Genomic DNA, 17416 nt, shown 5'->3' with positions numbered 1-17416 from the left:
ATTCAGAGACGCAGAGCTGATAACTATGTCTGGGGAAGTGTTGCTGATGGGGCGAGATGGCGATGGGAGATGATGAAAATCGGCGGCAATGATATTAGAGATGTAGTTGTGAAACTGTTGTTTCTCAGCCTGCGGGCGGCAATGAATATTTATGTCCGCCATGATGATGTAATGCCTAAAAGTATTGTCAATGTATTGAAAAAATTCATATGGTATGGGGTGGCCTGGTCGAATGTAGATAGTGCATAGAGTGATGATTTTGGTGCGAAAATATAGTGTGACTATGGAGTACTCGGGAAGGTTATGTGGCTTTGGAAAATAGTGAGTGCGTACAGGGATATTGTGATATGTTCCAATTGCAGTGCCTCCATTTGCTCGTTGGTATGGTCTAGAGCAATCATGACGGTGTAGTTGAAACTGTGGAAAACGGACATGATGTGTAGGTTTGAGATAGGTTTCGTTCAACGCAAAAGCCTGTATTTGTTTCTCCCTTAGGAGTTGTTCAAAAACTGCTTTGTGAGTGAGAAGAGATCGGATATTAATGAAGAGGAAAGTGACTGCCATGAAGATTGATAGTGTTTTAGAAGTTGTTGGGCGATGGTTGTAAATTATAGAGATGGCCATTCTGGATCTGTTTTAGTAGATGTGATGGAAAAGTGGGCATGTGGACCGGTGTAAGTGGCAGAAAGTTGTAGGCCAAATAATTGTTGGGCTATGTGATCGACCTGCATAAGAATGTGTGGGCGTAAGAAGGGCTGGATATTTTGAAGAACAAGAGTGGTGAAACGGAGCAAGTCTTCAGCTGTGATGGGTTCTCGTAAGGAGTTAGCAGGTGGTGTAGCGGAATCGGTGGTGCGGATGGGAACGGATAGTTCAGGTTTATCAGTAGGTGGAGCAGGTTTTTGATGGCATTTATAACTATAGGTTGGGTGTTGTTGATGGCAGGTATTGCATAGAGGTGGTTTTTTCAGGTTAGAACAGTTGTTAGTGGAATGGTCCTCATTGCAGTGTCCACAGCGGGGTGAGTTTGGACAGTTTTTAGTCAGATGTGAGGCATATGTTTGGCATCTTTCGCAGCGGATTGGGAGTGGTGGTGAAGTGCGGGATGGTTCTACTCTATGACGTCTGCGATAGATATAAGCACCATTTTGCAGCAGATCGTCTACTGTTTCCTTGGATGTTGTAAGAACTCGAACGAGATAGGTGGGACCGGACTGACACTTGATGCGAATGCATTTGTGAACTTCATAACATTCGAGTCTTAATTCGTCTAGGATTTCTTCATCGGAATATGCTGGTGGAACGCCTTTTATCACCACTGAAAACATGGGTTGGCGTCGAGGCGGCGGTGGTTGCTTTTTTCTGGTTTGAGAGAGAGCTTGGATGGTAGCTTTGTCGCCAAAAATGTGAAAGCCTGCTTTGTTTCTTATTGTAGTAAGGAAGTTTTGGTCTGGAGATTTAATAATTATGCCGTTTCTAGTGAAGATGATTTCTGATACATTAGCTCGCGGATAGTATTTCATAAGTTGAATTAGAATGTGTTTAGGATTAGAGTATTTGTTGTCAGCATTTGTGAGAAGATAATTGAAGGTTGCTGGAGGTTGGTTTGAAGCGATGTCCATAGCTAGATCATATAGGTCACTTTCGGAAGCCTGACTGACAGGAGATCGTGATCGAGGACGAGGTTGCTTTTTCTGATTTTGTGATTGTAGTGTTTCACCTGATCGTTTTTGGGAATTGGGACCCGTTCTGGGTTTGGCCCCCTTGCACTCCATCGAGTTCACAGGGGACACACCCACGGATCGCGAAGACTGCGGAGTAGCCGAAGCCAGTACAATATGAGAAGTGAACAACAATGATAAGTCAGGATGATGTCGATGATATGATGAAACGGTGTACAACGATGATGATAGGTTTCACCCTCCAGCACTGAAAAGTACTGTCAATCCCAGAGAGAGCGTATGCGTGCTGGTCTCTATTGTGCGTATGCTACACAATGTCCTCGAAAGCACGTTAACGATTCTCAGCTAGGCTAGGCTTGGTACAAAATACAGCTCGTGACGTATGGTACGTCTAGCTGTTGAGAGAGTATGTTAACGCCCTATTTTTTTTTTTTTTTTTTTTTTTTACGTTTACCCGCTTAAAGGGTTGCGCCCTTTCTTCGGGAAGAGGTCGGATTGTATAGGAGCATCAATTTTAATATGAGAGGGTCTAGGTGGTGTTTAGTCATCTTTATTTAACATTTTATTCAGTTCACTCATAGGGATGGGCATCAATTAAGTGAGGGCAATTTTCATCTGCCATGGATGCTAAGGAAGATCGTCTGGCTGACATATAAGTCGTAGTCGTTCCTTAACTTCGGCGCCTGAAATGAAGAGAACATAACAAAACACAGTTGCGGTGATTCAGGTTCATCTGGAGCTATAAAACATACGGTGAAATCACAGAAATAGACGGTAGGCAAGACAGGAAGAGTGGTAGATGTCATGAGGGTGAAGTGCTATGACGTCACAACACATGGGTATTGTTAGTAAGACGAATGCTGTTAGCTTCTGTTCCTGGGGCGACTCAGGAACTAATGAAGACAAAGGCAGCCCTGTTAGTGGTTGATTTACTGTGCATGAGATGGATAGATGAGCGGTGAAACTGTGCCAGGATGATAAATGTCGAAAACTTCCGGATCGACGTTCTCGCGGCCGATGTTCAAATGATACAGGGTCATCAGATGTTGTAAAGGTGTCGGATAATAAACAGCAGGGGTGTCATAGTCTCTATCATAGCGGAGAATGTTCAGGAATACTGGATGAGCAGTTGTAATGCGTTTCGTAATGTATTTTAAGCGGAGAGCCTCAAGATGGGATAAGAGCGGGGGAAAATGAATACGGTCGTAGAGTAGACGGGTTGGGTGGGGGAGCTGGATACGGAAGGCTAAACGAAATGCATGGCGTTCGAGTATTGCTAGCTTTCGATAGTACTTAGGAGGAGCTGGCAACCAAGCTGTGTGACCATAGGTTAAGACCGGACGCATGAAAACTTTGTAAGTGTTTAGGAGGAGATTTGAATGTAGACCCCACGTGGTACCAACTAGTCGTTTCAGTAAGTTAAGTCTGTTTTTGGCTTTCTCGATGACAGTGAGAAGGTGCGGTGTCCAAGTAAGCTTGGAATCGAACACAATGCCCAGATACTTAAGAGTGTTATGGATGGTGACTGGTGAGTTCTCAACATGAAGTCGTAACAAATGAGGATTTCGGTGTACTCTAGATCGACGACCAGATGGTAAGAAAACGATAGCTTGTGTTTTAGTAGCATTGATAGCCAAACGCCAAACGTTGCACCAGTCAACAAATGTGTCAATTGACTGTTGAAGGCGTTGTTGGATACCAGTAATTGTCCGTCCGACAGCGAGAAATGCAGTATCGTCAGCGAATTGGAAAAGTTGTGTACCAGGAGTGGTTGGTAAGTCGGAGACATATAGCAAATACAGCAGAGGAGAGAGAGAAGATCCCTGAGGAACGCCAGAATGAAGGAATATTGGAAATGACAGAGCATCATTGATCGATATGTAAGCAAGTCGGGCTGTGAGAAAGGAGTGTATAGTTCGTATGTAAGAGAGAGGAAGTTGGAAAGAGTATAACTTGTATATAAGACCCTGGTGCCAAACTTTATCGAATGCTTTTTCTAGATCGAATGTAACCAGACATGATGGATGACCCTGGTTGAATTGATTGTATATAGAGGTGCTGAGACGTAACAGGGGGTCCAGAATGCTGAAATTGGGGCGAAATCCAGCTTGATGCAATGGTAGAAGAGCGTTAGTCTCTAAGTGATCGTGGAGACGACGCACTAATATACGTTCAAATATTTTGCTGAACGTAGACGTCAATTGTATAGGTCGATAAGAGGTAACGTCAGAGGGTGGTTTATTAGGTTTAGGAAAGAGTAATACTTTTGAGTACTTCCAAGTGATGGGGAAAAAACCAGTACGGAGTATAAATGTATAAATGAAACTGAGGATGGTGAAGACAACAGGAGGTGCGTTTTTAATGAGAGTATAGGTAAGCCCATCAAAGCCTGGTGCAGTATTTCGTTTTTTAAGGAGAGTAGACTGGATGTCTGGCGGTTGGATGGGTACTGTGAGTGCATTATTTGGTTCCAGAGCGTGACTATGATGTGGTTGCAAATGTGTTAAGTTAGGATCAGATAACCGATCGATTTCTGCAAGTAAACGCTGTGGAGTATGCCAGCCAGGTAAGGGAGTAAAGATATTTTGGAAGTGGGCGGCAAAGGTATTGGCCTTGTCCTGATCAGAAGAGAGTGCTTGCTGGTTTACAACTAGTGGGTATGGTGTCCTTTGGAATTTGCCAACGAGTTGATTGAACTGTCGCCAATATTTGGTAGGATGGGATGTTTCGTTGAGTTTATTACAAGTTCTGGTCCAGTGAAGGCGTTTGTATGCGATTATGTAGTTATGAGTGATTCGAAGATATTGTCTATGAAGGCGAAGTGCTTCTAAATTACGGCTGCGAGTGTATTCTCTGTAGGCACGTCGAGCTGCAGTTATGAGAGAAAGGTATCGTGGAGGAAGTTTCGGTTTGTGCGGGGAAATATATGCGGTTGGAATGTGGTGATCAGCTGCTGTTTGTAAGGTCTGAGTGAGATGTTGCACGGCAGTGTCTAGGTCATGTTGTGATGTTAGCTCTAAAGTATCAGAAAGTGCTGCGGTGATGGTCGCTTGGTACGCTGGCCAGTTGGCCTGATGATACATATAAACTTTTCTCTTCGGTATGGTATGGTGTGAAGAAGTGTTGGTAGCAAGAGACAGCTTGATAGGAACGTGGTCGCTCCCCAAGGAATCCAAAACGGCAATATTGATATGAGAGTTGAGTGTTGTAGAGGATATAACGATATCAGGTGTGGTATTGCTAGATGGCCGAGTTGGCCGAGGAAGTACATGGAAGTGGCCGGTCGTATTAAGCGTGACGAAATTCAAAAATCGTTGTTGTTCGTGTTGAGGCCGGCTGTGAAAATTGATGTCTCCCATGATAATGAATTTACGATAGGTGTCAGAGAGGTATTGAAAAAACTGATATGGTATATCCTGTCTCGGCCTGACATAGATGGTTGCATAAGCTATAGTATGATTCCTGAGATATAAGAGAACAACATTGTATTCGGGCAACTGAAAAGCAGGAGGTAGGATAATAGACCGATGGGGAATGCGAGATTGCAAGCCAATAGCTGTACCTCCATGGAGACGAGCGCCGTTCGGTCCATCATGTCTGTGGAGAACGTATTTAGGAATATAGCAGGTTATATAGGGAGCCAGGAACGTTTCGTTGAGAGCAAAAGCGGTGATGTTTTCCTCCAGAAGAAGTTGTTGAAACAGTACTTGATGCGTAAGAAGAGATCTTATGTTCAAAAATAAGAAATTGTAAGCCATAATGATGTGGACCAGAAGTATGGAAATAGCACTGATACTACGGAGCATGTTCAAACAGCCGTTTCAATGGGTTGAATTTGGAAATGAACGTTGGATCCACTGTATGTGGCGTGTAATGTGAGATTGTAAAGAAGTTTAGCGGAGTGAATGATTTGGTTGAGGACGTGCTGGCGCTGAAATGGCAGGATGTTCTGTAAAGTAAGAGTTATGAATCGTAAGAGGTCTTCTACTGTGACAGGATGTGTCAGTGAGTTTGCAGGTGGGGTGCTGTCATCAGAAGTTTTGATAGGTGCTACTAATTCTGGCTTATCAGGTGCAGGTGCGGGCTTGGCACGACAACGGTAACTGTATGTAGGGTGCTTTTCAGGGCAAGTAGTGCATTGAGGAGGTGCGCTTGAATTGGGGCAATTTCTGGTCAGATGATTGCCACTACAGTACCCGCATTTGACGGTGTTTGTGCAATTATGGGTGTAATGATCGTTGTAGGTTTGGCATTTCTCGCATCGTATTGGAAGAGGTGGAGGCGTGCGAGAAGGCTCTACCTTGTAGCGGCGGCGATATATATAAGCACCGTTAGCCAAAAGATGATCAATTATTTGCTGCTGGTCGGTCAAAACACGCACAAGGTAGGTAGGGCCATTGTTGTTACGAATTCGAATACATTTTTTGATTTCCAGACCCTCGTATCGCAGCTCATCAAAGATCTCGTCGTCAGTGAGTTCGGGTTCAATGCCTCGGATAACGACTGAGAGAAGTGGTGGACGACGAGGTGGCGGAGGTGTTTTCCGTTGGCTCGGATTGAGAGGTGACAACACAGCCTGGGGTCCAAAAATTTCATAGGTAGCTTTGTTTCTAACATGAATATGAAAGTTAGGGTTAGGTGATTTCAATATGATTCCATCCCTAGTAGGAATGATTTGGTGGACATCAGCGCGCGGAACATATTTATTGATTTGCATAAAGATGGCGCGTGCAGTCCGGTACTTGGTATCGAAGTTCTTTAGGATGAAATTATACATGGTTTCTCTGTTAGCTGGCAAAGTAGGAGAGGATGGCGCATTAGCCCAGTCCATCTCGGTGTTTCTCGCAGTCACTGTGGTATTGGAACATTCTCCATCAGAGCTATAGTGTCTTGGTTTCTTAGTGTCTGATTCCTTGGAGTGTCCAATCGGAGATCGTGAGCGAGATCGAGATTCAGTTTGCTTAGAGGTATCTGCTTTAGTGGTCTTTGTACCAGCAGAGTGACCTGGTTTCGTGGTTGTACCCTTCGCTCCCGTCGGGGAGGGGGGCATGATGATGATCTAACCTAGCAAGGATACGATTCAGATGAAAGTGTTGTTAGGCAGTAGTATGAATGAAGAACGAGAGGAAGCCCACTGTGGCTCTCACTTGAGGAAGCAATACGTCCTCGCGGAGATGTCGGTCAGTGCAAGCACTGGCCCTCCACAACAAGAGATGAAGAAACGATTAGATGATGATGACCACGGGCTCCCACTTGAGTCAGCAATACGGACTGCAAGGGGATGTCGATTGTCTGTACCAGAACAATCCTCCCTAAATGAACAAAAACACAATTAGATGCTCACAGAGCGTTAAGAATCGTGCTCAGATGTATGAATCGATGATTCGACTCTGAATTCTGAGTATGTTAACGCCCTACCCTTATAAGCCACCAATATCACAAGTATTTAACAACTAACAGTGAGAATTTGTTTGGGTGATACTCTTCCCTATAAGCAAAGACGTAAAAGGATTTTGATATTTGTACCGTAAAGCAACGTAAAACGCATTATGTTTCCTGAACACATTACAAAATTATTGAAACGAGTGTGTGAATTATTTGACGACAATTACATAACTAGTAGTGCTACCATCTAGTGTGGATATTTGTACTAGAAACATGTCTCATAACATTTTATTCATTTAAATCTCAGAATATGCACAAACCTCCGTAAATAAACTTTCCTTCACATTTCTCTATTAATTTATGTAGAATCCATATTTTAATAACTGTTTTCCTATTCCTTCGGATGTATTCATAATTCTTAAAACTTTTCGTTCTTAAAATTGCAAATGGCGACCTTGCTGTTTGTACTTCTAGTAATGCAGTATTACCAGTAAACAAGTTTCGGAGGGTTAAATTTGCCTTGTGTGAAAATCGGTTGATAACAACACAGTGTTTTAAATTAAATTAACCTTCTTGAATTGGTTACCTTCTTCTAACCTATTTTATAGGTTAATAGCAACCAAACACTGGATTTTTTTCTACACATTTTCTAGTAACCTTTCTTGATTGATTACCGGCGACCTCGTAAAATAAACTTTTTTTGTCTCAGAAGGGTTGTTACAAATTATTAACTGGTTCTAGCAGCTAAATTGTCCATTAACCCCCACTAGGTTACCACTTATTTTTCTCAGTGTATATATATATATATATATATATATATATATATATATATATATATATATATATATATATATATATATATATATATATATATATATATGGGCCCCCTAGAAAAGTTGTTTTGGGACCTCCCGCAAAATTCGAAAATATGTCCCTTCTTTCCATCTTTCTCATACCCTTTGTGAGCATCCATGAGCCTGTGGGACCTTCTGCACAACCCAGGACCCGTTCCATACATCGGAAATTAATTAAGGGGACAATATTGATAAATCTCAAAGCCATACGAATAAATATTTTTCTAGGCCTCCTAATAGTAGTCATGTATTTCCTTAAATGGGTCCAAAACTCATTTTTGTTTCATTTAACGTTTATGGCCTGTTTTGTTTATTAATATAGTGAACCTACTTGATGCTTCATGTATAATTTCATGTTCGTATATATAATTTTAAAATATATATACTGCTTTGGTCATTTGGAGTTTTATTAGTAATCTTGAATTTTCCAAAGCTACAATGAATAATACACAAGTTTCATGTTCATATCGTATATGGAGTAAGAAAATTTTGTCTTAAAGTGGGCCCTTCTCGAACGGCCGGGAACTTCTCTGGAGAAGGCAGTTGCTCCCTGCCCCCCTTCTCCACACTCACAAATTACGATCTTGAATATCAGGTTGTCTAAAAATAGTAAGTCTTTTGCGTACAGGTTGGAATTAGTGTTACAAATCTCATATTATTCGCAGCGGAATCAGTTCTAACATTATTTGACTCCTGACACTTAGAGCTAGGAGATGTGCAAACGGTGTTGAATTCTTGTAATCAAAAGTAAGGTATTGCCCTGTGAAAAACAAATGAACTTCTCACAAAGCTGTGCTCCATTTCAGTGGCAGATCTAGCTCATGGCGGGAGTAGCAAGGCCCCTAGTTTTTTTGCGGGACAAAAGTAATTGAAGCTATTATTTATAAATTTTTGAAAGTTTAATATAAACTCATGATATACCTATCATGGTCTGGATTCTAGCAGGATTCCCCCCGTTTTTACCTTCTAGATCCGCCACTGCTTCACTGGGCAAGATATAAAGGCAACAAAGAAATTTCTTTCGCTTTTTGACAAACCACATTTGAACATCGATATGTCACGTAAGACGTACCTGAAAGATCAAAGATAGTCCCCATCAACATCAACGACCTTCTGCTAATGTTATGAAAGTCCATGGATTAATCGCGGTACAACCTGGTGGGCCGTGAAGCGAAGAAGGAATCAAGTGCATTTTTCACCTCTACTAGGAAATTGAACTGGCGTCCTTTAAGGTGATTGTCCAAGGAATAGAACAGGTAATAATCGGACGGTGCAATGTATGGGAAGTATGGAGGATGCAATACTGTTTCCCATCCAATGCGTAGAATGATGTCCCGGATCATCCTAGCCACGTAGGGATTAGCGTTGGGTTGTAACAAGAGAACGCCTTTGAGATTCAGAAGTGATGGCACCAGAAGTTTGTGTTTTTCTAGAATACGTCTCAACTATAGACAGTATACACTTTCATTGATGCTCTAACCAGTTGGTAGCAGTTATCGATACACAATGCCACGAGAAGTGCACCAAATACACAGGAGGACCTTCTCCTGGTGCAGTGTTGATTTCGCCTGTTTTGGAAACGGTTCGTGGGATGCTAACCAATGATAACAGAGCCGTAGAGTTTCGTACAGAACTCACTTCTCATCACGTGTCAACACCTTGTCCAGAAATGGCTCCTTTCTTAGATGAGACAGTAAAGAAACACAGGTGTCTGCTCGCTTTGCCTTCTGGCCCGGAGTCAACTCATGTGGAACCGATTGACCCAACTTGTAGTGCTTCCCAAGTTGATGGAGGTGCTGCCGAATGGTTTCTCCACTCACCCTGAATTGTAGTCCCAGTTCCTCACATGTCTAGCCACTGTTCGCCTCAATTGCTGCCTGAAGGTCTTCATTTTGTACATGCGTTTATCTTCCGGCACATGGTGCGTCTTCGAGTGTTTCGTCACTGTTCTTAAACTTGTTAAACCACCGCTGCACTGTCCCAGTGGTCACGACATCCTTACCAAAGGTCTGGCATATCTTACGCCCCGCTGCAGCGGCGTTTGACCTCAATTTTAACTCGTACAGAATACACGCCTTTATGGCGCTCTGTGGAGGTCTCATATTCCCTCTGTTGTTAACGCAAGTTCACTGTGTAACTGAAGTGCCACCACCAGGTAACATGTTGGATATACCCACAGCAATAACTGACTTTCGACTTTTCTCCATTCGCTTTCAACTCACGGTGTGAGAGCCAATTGAACAAAGACCTCCACAACAAGTGACAGAACTTTATTGGTTACCTTTATATATTACTGATAAATGATTCGGTCTGTTTTGTGCTTGAAATTTCGAGGTTGAAGATTCTCCTGGAGGTGGGCGAACAATCACAGCAAACGTGAATGATTTTCTGGCAAAAGTCGAGCCAAACTGACATTTACGCAGTTATGACATCACTAATTTTATAAATATTCATCACCAAATAGTGTTTATCATTTAGACAAAGCTGACTTAAAAAGAAAATATCTCGACTTTTGGTGTCATGTTATCTGGTTCAAAAAGATTTGCTCGATCGAAATCATATCTTCGAATCCCTACCGATACGTAACGAAGTCGAGCATGACTACTAGGTGCGAAAAAGATCGTTGTTGGCGCAAGAAGATGAACAGTCTGTGGGAAACCCCACATTCACGCTCAGGCTTGTTGTACTGTACGTTTGGCATGATTGAAAGGACATTGTCTATCACAAGCTTTTGCCGCCGGACACAACGGCTGCCGTAGACCTATACTATCAACGACTAGAACAAATGAACGTAGCAATTTAAACGGAACGACTGGAACAACTCAATAGAGAGGATGTAATATGCCACGCTGACAACGCGAGACGGCATACATTTCTAATACCCGTCAGAAACTACATTGGCTGAAAGGTTTTAATGCATTCACTGTATAACCAGGACTATTGTCATACTGTCAGACTATCATTCGTGTCGGTCTCTGCAAAACTCCCTGGAGGACGGAGTGGTGTTGGCAACAAGTTTCAAGATGGCGGATAAGCAAATTACAACATACGTCAAGCCACTAGTTTTTGCTGTCTTCACTGAGTGAAGTGCCCACGAACGCAATTTTTGAATATTTTTCACACGTTGAAAGTGTCGCACATCAGTTGTCTGTCTACTGCTCATCTTCGTGGCCAATTTCTGGGTGCTTTGACGTGAATCAGATAGACTAAATCGTTCAAGTAGTCCTCAAAGCGGGATAGGCGACCAGAACTTGGGCCATCGGTCGGGTCAAAATTTCCACATCGGAACTTGCCAGACCATTTCCAAGTGGTTCTTTCAGCAATTGCGTCCTTTTCGTGCATATTTGTCTTTATGTCTTTGTGGTACTAGAACCTATCTTGAACTCGTACAGAAGAACACGACCCTTCTTTCTAACTTACCACTCCAGACCCTGAAAAACAAAACTTGATCAACATCAACAAAACCATAAATAGTGCTACATATAACTGGTAACATATGTAGCTACAATTTGGCGTATTCCATAGCACTGCCATCATCACGTATAACTGGCAAAAATCCTGAAAATTAACTGCACGAATTAACATATTAACCCAATACACTTGTGTTAATAAAATGCTAAACATAAACTGTCATAAAATTCTACAATATATATAGTTTTTTACGGAAAATAATATCCAAAGATGAAGGATATAATTACCAATCGACAGTGGCGTATTTACGATTCTGTTTCCGGAGGGCTTTGCTAACTTTAGTCCTGGAAAGGTGAATATTCCTCAAGATATTTCATTTACTTTAATATAGTAAATAACATTTCGGAGGCTTAAGCCAGGAAGCCCCCTAAATACGGCACTGTCAATCAATAAATGATATTGAGTTCAACAAAATGATATGCGACAGGTCAATGTACAACCTCATTCATAATTTTCGACAAAACGAAGATTACCTACTTTCTTACTTAACACAAAAATTATGCTATATGAGAACGACTTCATTATTTAGTTGAAACTAGTAACGATTTCTCATTACTATAATCATTATGACATTATCAAGGTGATAATATACACTAAGCGCTCACTAATCTGCGACCACCTTTCCACGTAAGAAAGTGTAGCCAGCAACCGAGCTGATTACATGACCACCCCGACTGGCAGTATTTCAGAGAACGAACAGACTCGAAGTTACATGTTAGCAGACAGCACATTGTTATAATGGGAGATGGACAAGATCTATCCGCATTTTAATAAGACATGATTGTGAGTACCCGAGCAATAGGTTATTCAATAATCCAGACGGCAATACTTGTGGGATGCACCTTTTCCTGTGTAGTGAAGGTGTACAAGGAATGAAGTAACGGACTCCAAGAGACGGAACTACGAAGGCGTACGGAAATTCAAATCGTGAGAAGAGCGTCGCGTCAAACAACTCGTGACAGACAAACGAACCATCAGTGTCTGGAAATTACGTGACCAATACAATGGTGGATGCACAACACCCATATCCCACGTAACTATACGCCATACACTGTGACGCATGCAGTTCCACAGCAGACGATACACTTGTCACCCACTCCTTACGATTGTTTATCCGCCGAATTTGTCGCGCTCGGACGCACTGACATCCTAATTGGACCGTAGACGATTAGATTAGAAAAGAGCGTGTTGGTCCAATAAACCACGGTTTGTGCTACTCCTCTAGAACAGGCGTGTGCACATGTGACACCAACAGCACTAAACTTTGAAAACGTGTTTATGATGGGTACTGTACAGGCAGGTGGGGGCGGCTGTATGATCTCTAGATGTTTCTGTTCATATGTACTGGGTCCTTTGGTGTGCATGGATCACAGCGAGACATCCCTTGTGTCTCTGCATATGTTAGAGGATCACGTACATTTAACAATGCAACATTTCTACACACAAAGACGTCATTTTCCAGGACGATAATGCATTGTGACTGTACTTGATTGGCTTAAGGAACATTCCACAGAGTTGTACCATATGAATTATCCCCCTAACTCACCGGATTTTAATCCTATAGAACATTTATAGATGCTGTGGAATGAGCTCTTGACATCATGACTCCTGCACCACCATCTGTGGGCTCATTGTGGGATGCCATCAGGATTTTATGGGGTCAGATCCCCATGGAAACATATCCGCAGCTACCAGAAACGCTTAGTTACAGACAAAATGAAACTAACAACAGTATTGTCAACTCAAACAACACAATATTTCCAATTATCCATATATTTGACCAATACATCATTATATGCATTTCCCTTTCATTAAGAATAATACCTCTACCGCCCTAGCTTCAGTAGATTACTTCTATGTAATCAGAAATATACATTGCAAATTGATTTTCCAAAACTTCTCTTACATCAACACTCATCCTAAGAAATATTTCTCACTAACCTTAAGAGAGTTCCTCTGCACTGAGAAATTTTCCCTTCTCTTCGCACTCACCTCAGGTGTTTCGTTTAGATAAATTTTCTTAAGATTTTTTTCACATGAACACTGAGAAACTTTCCTCGCAGTCATCCTTGATTTCTTCTGTATGTTATGTGAGCTCTCAGACACTATTCTTTGCTCTCGTTTCAGAAACGTTTATCACCTAACCTAGAAACGTTTTCTATTTGGTCTAGGAATTAATTCGTGCGGTTGGTACGCACACATTGAAGCTGTAGTGCAAACACAAAATACATAAATACCTTAAGAAAAATATTGTCCATCGCTAGCCACCACTTTCGCCCATCTGTCAGGCAATGTACGGATTCCGTGGCGAAAGAAGTCCTCATCCTTGGAAGCGATCCAGTCAGAGACCCATGTTTCGATATCTTCTAAAGAAGTAAACCGCTGTCCAATCAAATCGTTGTTCATGCAATCGAACAAGTAGTAGTCCGAAGGAGCAACGTCTGGTGAATACGGCGGGTGGGGTAAAACTTCCCATCCGACATTTTCTAAATAGGTTTTGACCGGTTTTGCGACATGTGGGCGAGCGTTATCATGTTGAACAATAAGTTTATCATGTCTGTTCTCCCATTCTGGTCGTGTTCTGGCCAGAGCTTGCTTCAAACGCATTAATTGTCGTCGATAACGTTTTCCATTCATAGTTTCACCCGGTTGCAGCAGCTCATAGTACACCACACCTTTCATATCCCACCATATGCACAGCATAACCTTTGCACAGTGAATATTTCGTTTTGGTTGTGATGGACCTGGCTCACCTGGTTTCACCCAGGCCTTTTTTCGTTTAGGCTTCTCGTAATGGATCCACTTCTCATCACCCGTAATAATTCGATGCAGAAACCCCTTTCTGCTCTGTCGTTGAAGCAGCAATTCGCAAATGGTTTTTCGTCTTTCAACGTCTCTGTCTTTCAATTCATGTGGAACCCAATGTGACATCTTTTGAATCATTCCCATGGCTTTCAAGTGTTTGGAGACTGTTGTTTGATCAACGCCTAATGCTGCTGCAAGTTGTTCCTGCGTTTGACACGAATCCTGCTCGAGCAATGCTGTCAATTCTTCGTCTTGAAATTTTTTTGGCTGTCCAGCTCGCTCTTGGTCTGCCAAGCCGAAATCACCACTTCTAAACCGTGCAAACCACTTCTGACACGTTTGCTTAGCTAGAGCATGGTCACCATACACTTCCACCAAAATACGATGACTTTCAGTCGCACTTTTCTGCATGTTAAAGTAATGCAGCAGGACACCCCGCAAAAACACTTTTTCAGGCACAAATTGCGCCATGTTCACTTAACTACAAACTGGTGTTGTTGACGCTTTAATCCACTGCCCTATACTACGAACGATACGCGATGACAGGGGTTTGCAACACATGTGTGGATACACGGAACTGTGGGACGCTCCGTTCGTTGCGCCATCTCTTGTCCACCCGCACGAATTAATTCCTAGACCAAATACATTTACTCTGATAAATGTTTATTCCATTTCGCTCCATATATTTCTCTTATACTTTGTTTTAAACATTTGCTCTCATCTTTGCCTTACCCCATTTTCAAACATTCACTAAACTCAGTTCTATATCTTGTGTCGTTTTGTGTAAAATAAGGTCGAAGGAACATAATAAATGAATTGAACTCACAAGGAGACTTACGGAAGTGTCACTCACCGATTTGAATGAAACTGTACACTTGTAGAACATCGAAAAATAATCGACACGTATTTTTTTGTTCCGGCAATGGTGAAGATTTAAGGGTAGAAATCACTCTTTGAACGTTAGGGGTTTCCAAGCATAGAAGAAAATAATCATTAGTATAGAAGAAAACATACTGCCAGGGAGTTTTAGGACAGCTGATTCAGGATCTGACGTCAAAATTAGAAAATTCAAAATGGTGGATTCAATATAATGATTACAAGTACAGAATGTCTTCTGGTTTGAAATTCTCTGCAGTCAGCCAAGAACAATTACGGTTGGCAGGGGTTACTACGAGAAGGTTGCAGACCGATTTCAAATCCCTTTCTGTACTTATTTTAATGGGATGCTTGATTAAAGTGAGTCTCTGCACCTCTCCCTATGCGGTGTGCTTATGTGTACTGAGTCCCCTCGCCTCTCAGTATGTCAGAACTTCATATATCCTCAATTGTTATAATTATGAATTTATTGAGAAAACGCTTCACAGTAATGATGTTTCGTAAAAAAAAAGTGTGTAATGTATAAACATTGTTTACACCAGGCTCATCTTATTACAGCAATAACAGTGACAAATCGCAAAATACAGAACAATCATCTTTCAAATAAGTGTTTTTCATCACGCATATCTAATAAGCTTTGCAAATCTACCAGAAGAAAACTTATTATGATTTAGATCTAAATTATTTTATTACGGAGATGTAAATTTATGTTATAGTTGTAGCGAACAACATCAGCAAAATATATCAAGAAGGTTTTCCAGGGCCTAAAGACGAACACATCAAGAGGTTGAATCCTGCCAATTATTAGTGCAGAATGGTTTCTATTTTGAGGTACTTCAGGAATATAATTAAACTTAATTAATACAATTATTTTAAAACATGCTTCAAATTGAATTATTCCTGAAGTTTACGTTTTTTGTGTGTGTTAGTTACGTAATTTTCATTTCAATGCAAAGTACGTATGGATATAATATTCTCTTATGAATAATATACTTTACATTTCTAACTTTTCAGTTTATGGGATCCGAAGAACACCTAGAAGAGGATAAACCAAAGAAAGTCTGTTGTTCAGGACTTAAGTCTTTCTTTGGAAGCAGTAAATGGAATAAGTTGGATAAAGTTTCATTTGTATTGTTTCCTACAGTATTTCTTATTTTTAATTTTGGTTATTGGGTGTTTTATATCAATATTTTCAATGAGAATATTAAAAAGGTGGAACAACAGTGCCCAGCGTAAATGAAGAAACTTGTAAAGAACATAATCACCACAATTAGCAAAAAAGCAATTGGTTGACATTCATCTCCAGTTTGTGATACAGACTTACCAATTGTATCAATTAAAAAATATAGTATCCCGAATTTCCTTTCTATCTTACCAGGTATTACTCTAAATGTTCTCAATAATATCGGGCAAATGTTGTCAAAGGGCTATCATTAATCTTGTAACTGTTTAGTACTATAAAGTAATGGCGGAGCTAAAGAGAAGGAAAGTATAAAATTTCAATAAATAGTAGAATTGATGGAAGTTCTGAGCAAGTGAAACGTGCTGACATGTATTATTCAACTACATGTTACATAAATGTTGACATTTACCAAGGGACACAGACATTAATACATATAATTTTGTAATACAAGAAAATTATAAAGAAGATTAATGATAATAGTTATAATAAAGGCTAAAATACATGATTGTAGTTTAAGACAAGACTGCCAGTGCTCAACGAGAGACCCTAAGTTTGCCCACGGATATGATAGGGAAAGCTTGGTATGTTCTTGAAACGTCTTGCAAAACTCACCGGCAGAGGGTAGCAGTTTCATAAGTGAAGAGCTATGTTCGATGCTGGGCGGGGTAGTGATTTTCTAAAATGAACGAAAAAAGCGGAACAACGAGTGTATGGGAAATTTTGTATTAAAACCAGCTTTGGAGACTTATGAACTAAAAGTAGCATCCCGGGATAAATATCTGAGCAATACATATATTTTTTACAAAGATAAAAATTCATTTTTAACGCTCTCTGATCGTAGGCTTACAATTAGGGAAGTACCTGCCAAGCCAATTTTAAGAGAAGATATTAAGATGCGTCGAGTATCCGCGAAATTCATTTCAACATTGCTGTGAGAGCAATAGAAATAAGACCAACTTGAAGTATCTGAAGAACACCTTACTCGGACTGAAATGGATCCAGGATAACCAAGGCTTAATGGTTTATGGACATTATATAGTGTCATACAATCATCGCAGTGGAATGATCCAAGTTCGCGACTACAGAAAAAATAGTGACAAAATTGGTTGAATGAGAAGACATTGGTGTGATTTTCTATTCTACGGGTATCATGCATAATG

The 17416-nt window shown here is 41.0% G+C and overlaps 1 protein-coding gene across 1 annotated transcript in view; it reads left to right on the top strand.

The window, feature by feature from the left end:
- Window positions 1-16665, top strand: part of LOC145681779 (glycine receptor subunit alphaZ1-like) — an 85554-nt gene extending 68889 nt beyond the window's left edge. Inside the window, exon 9 of the mRNA XM_081753390.1 lies at window positions 16088-16665. Coding sequence (XP_081609516.1) covers window positions 16088-16309 — 222 coding nt within the window. The 3' untranslated portion in view covers window positions 16310-16665. The remainder of the gene's footprint in view (window positions 1-16087) is intronic.
- Window positions 16666-17416: the final 751 nt, after the last annotated feature.

The sequence above is a fragment of the Thermobia domestica genome, chromosome 3, assembly GCF_964235325.1.
Source record: "Thermobia domestica chromosome 3, izTheDome1.hap1.1, whole genome shotgun sequence".
In the NCBI taxonomy this organism is placed as follows: Eukaryota; Metazoa; Arthropoda; class Insecta; order Zygentoma; family Lepismatidae; genus Thermobia; species Thermobia domestica.
Note: the sequence above shows the minus strand (reverse complement) of the source record. Positions and strands in the feature narration are given on the sequence as shown.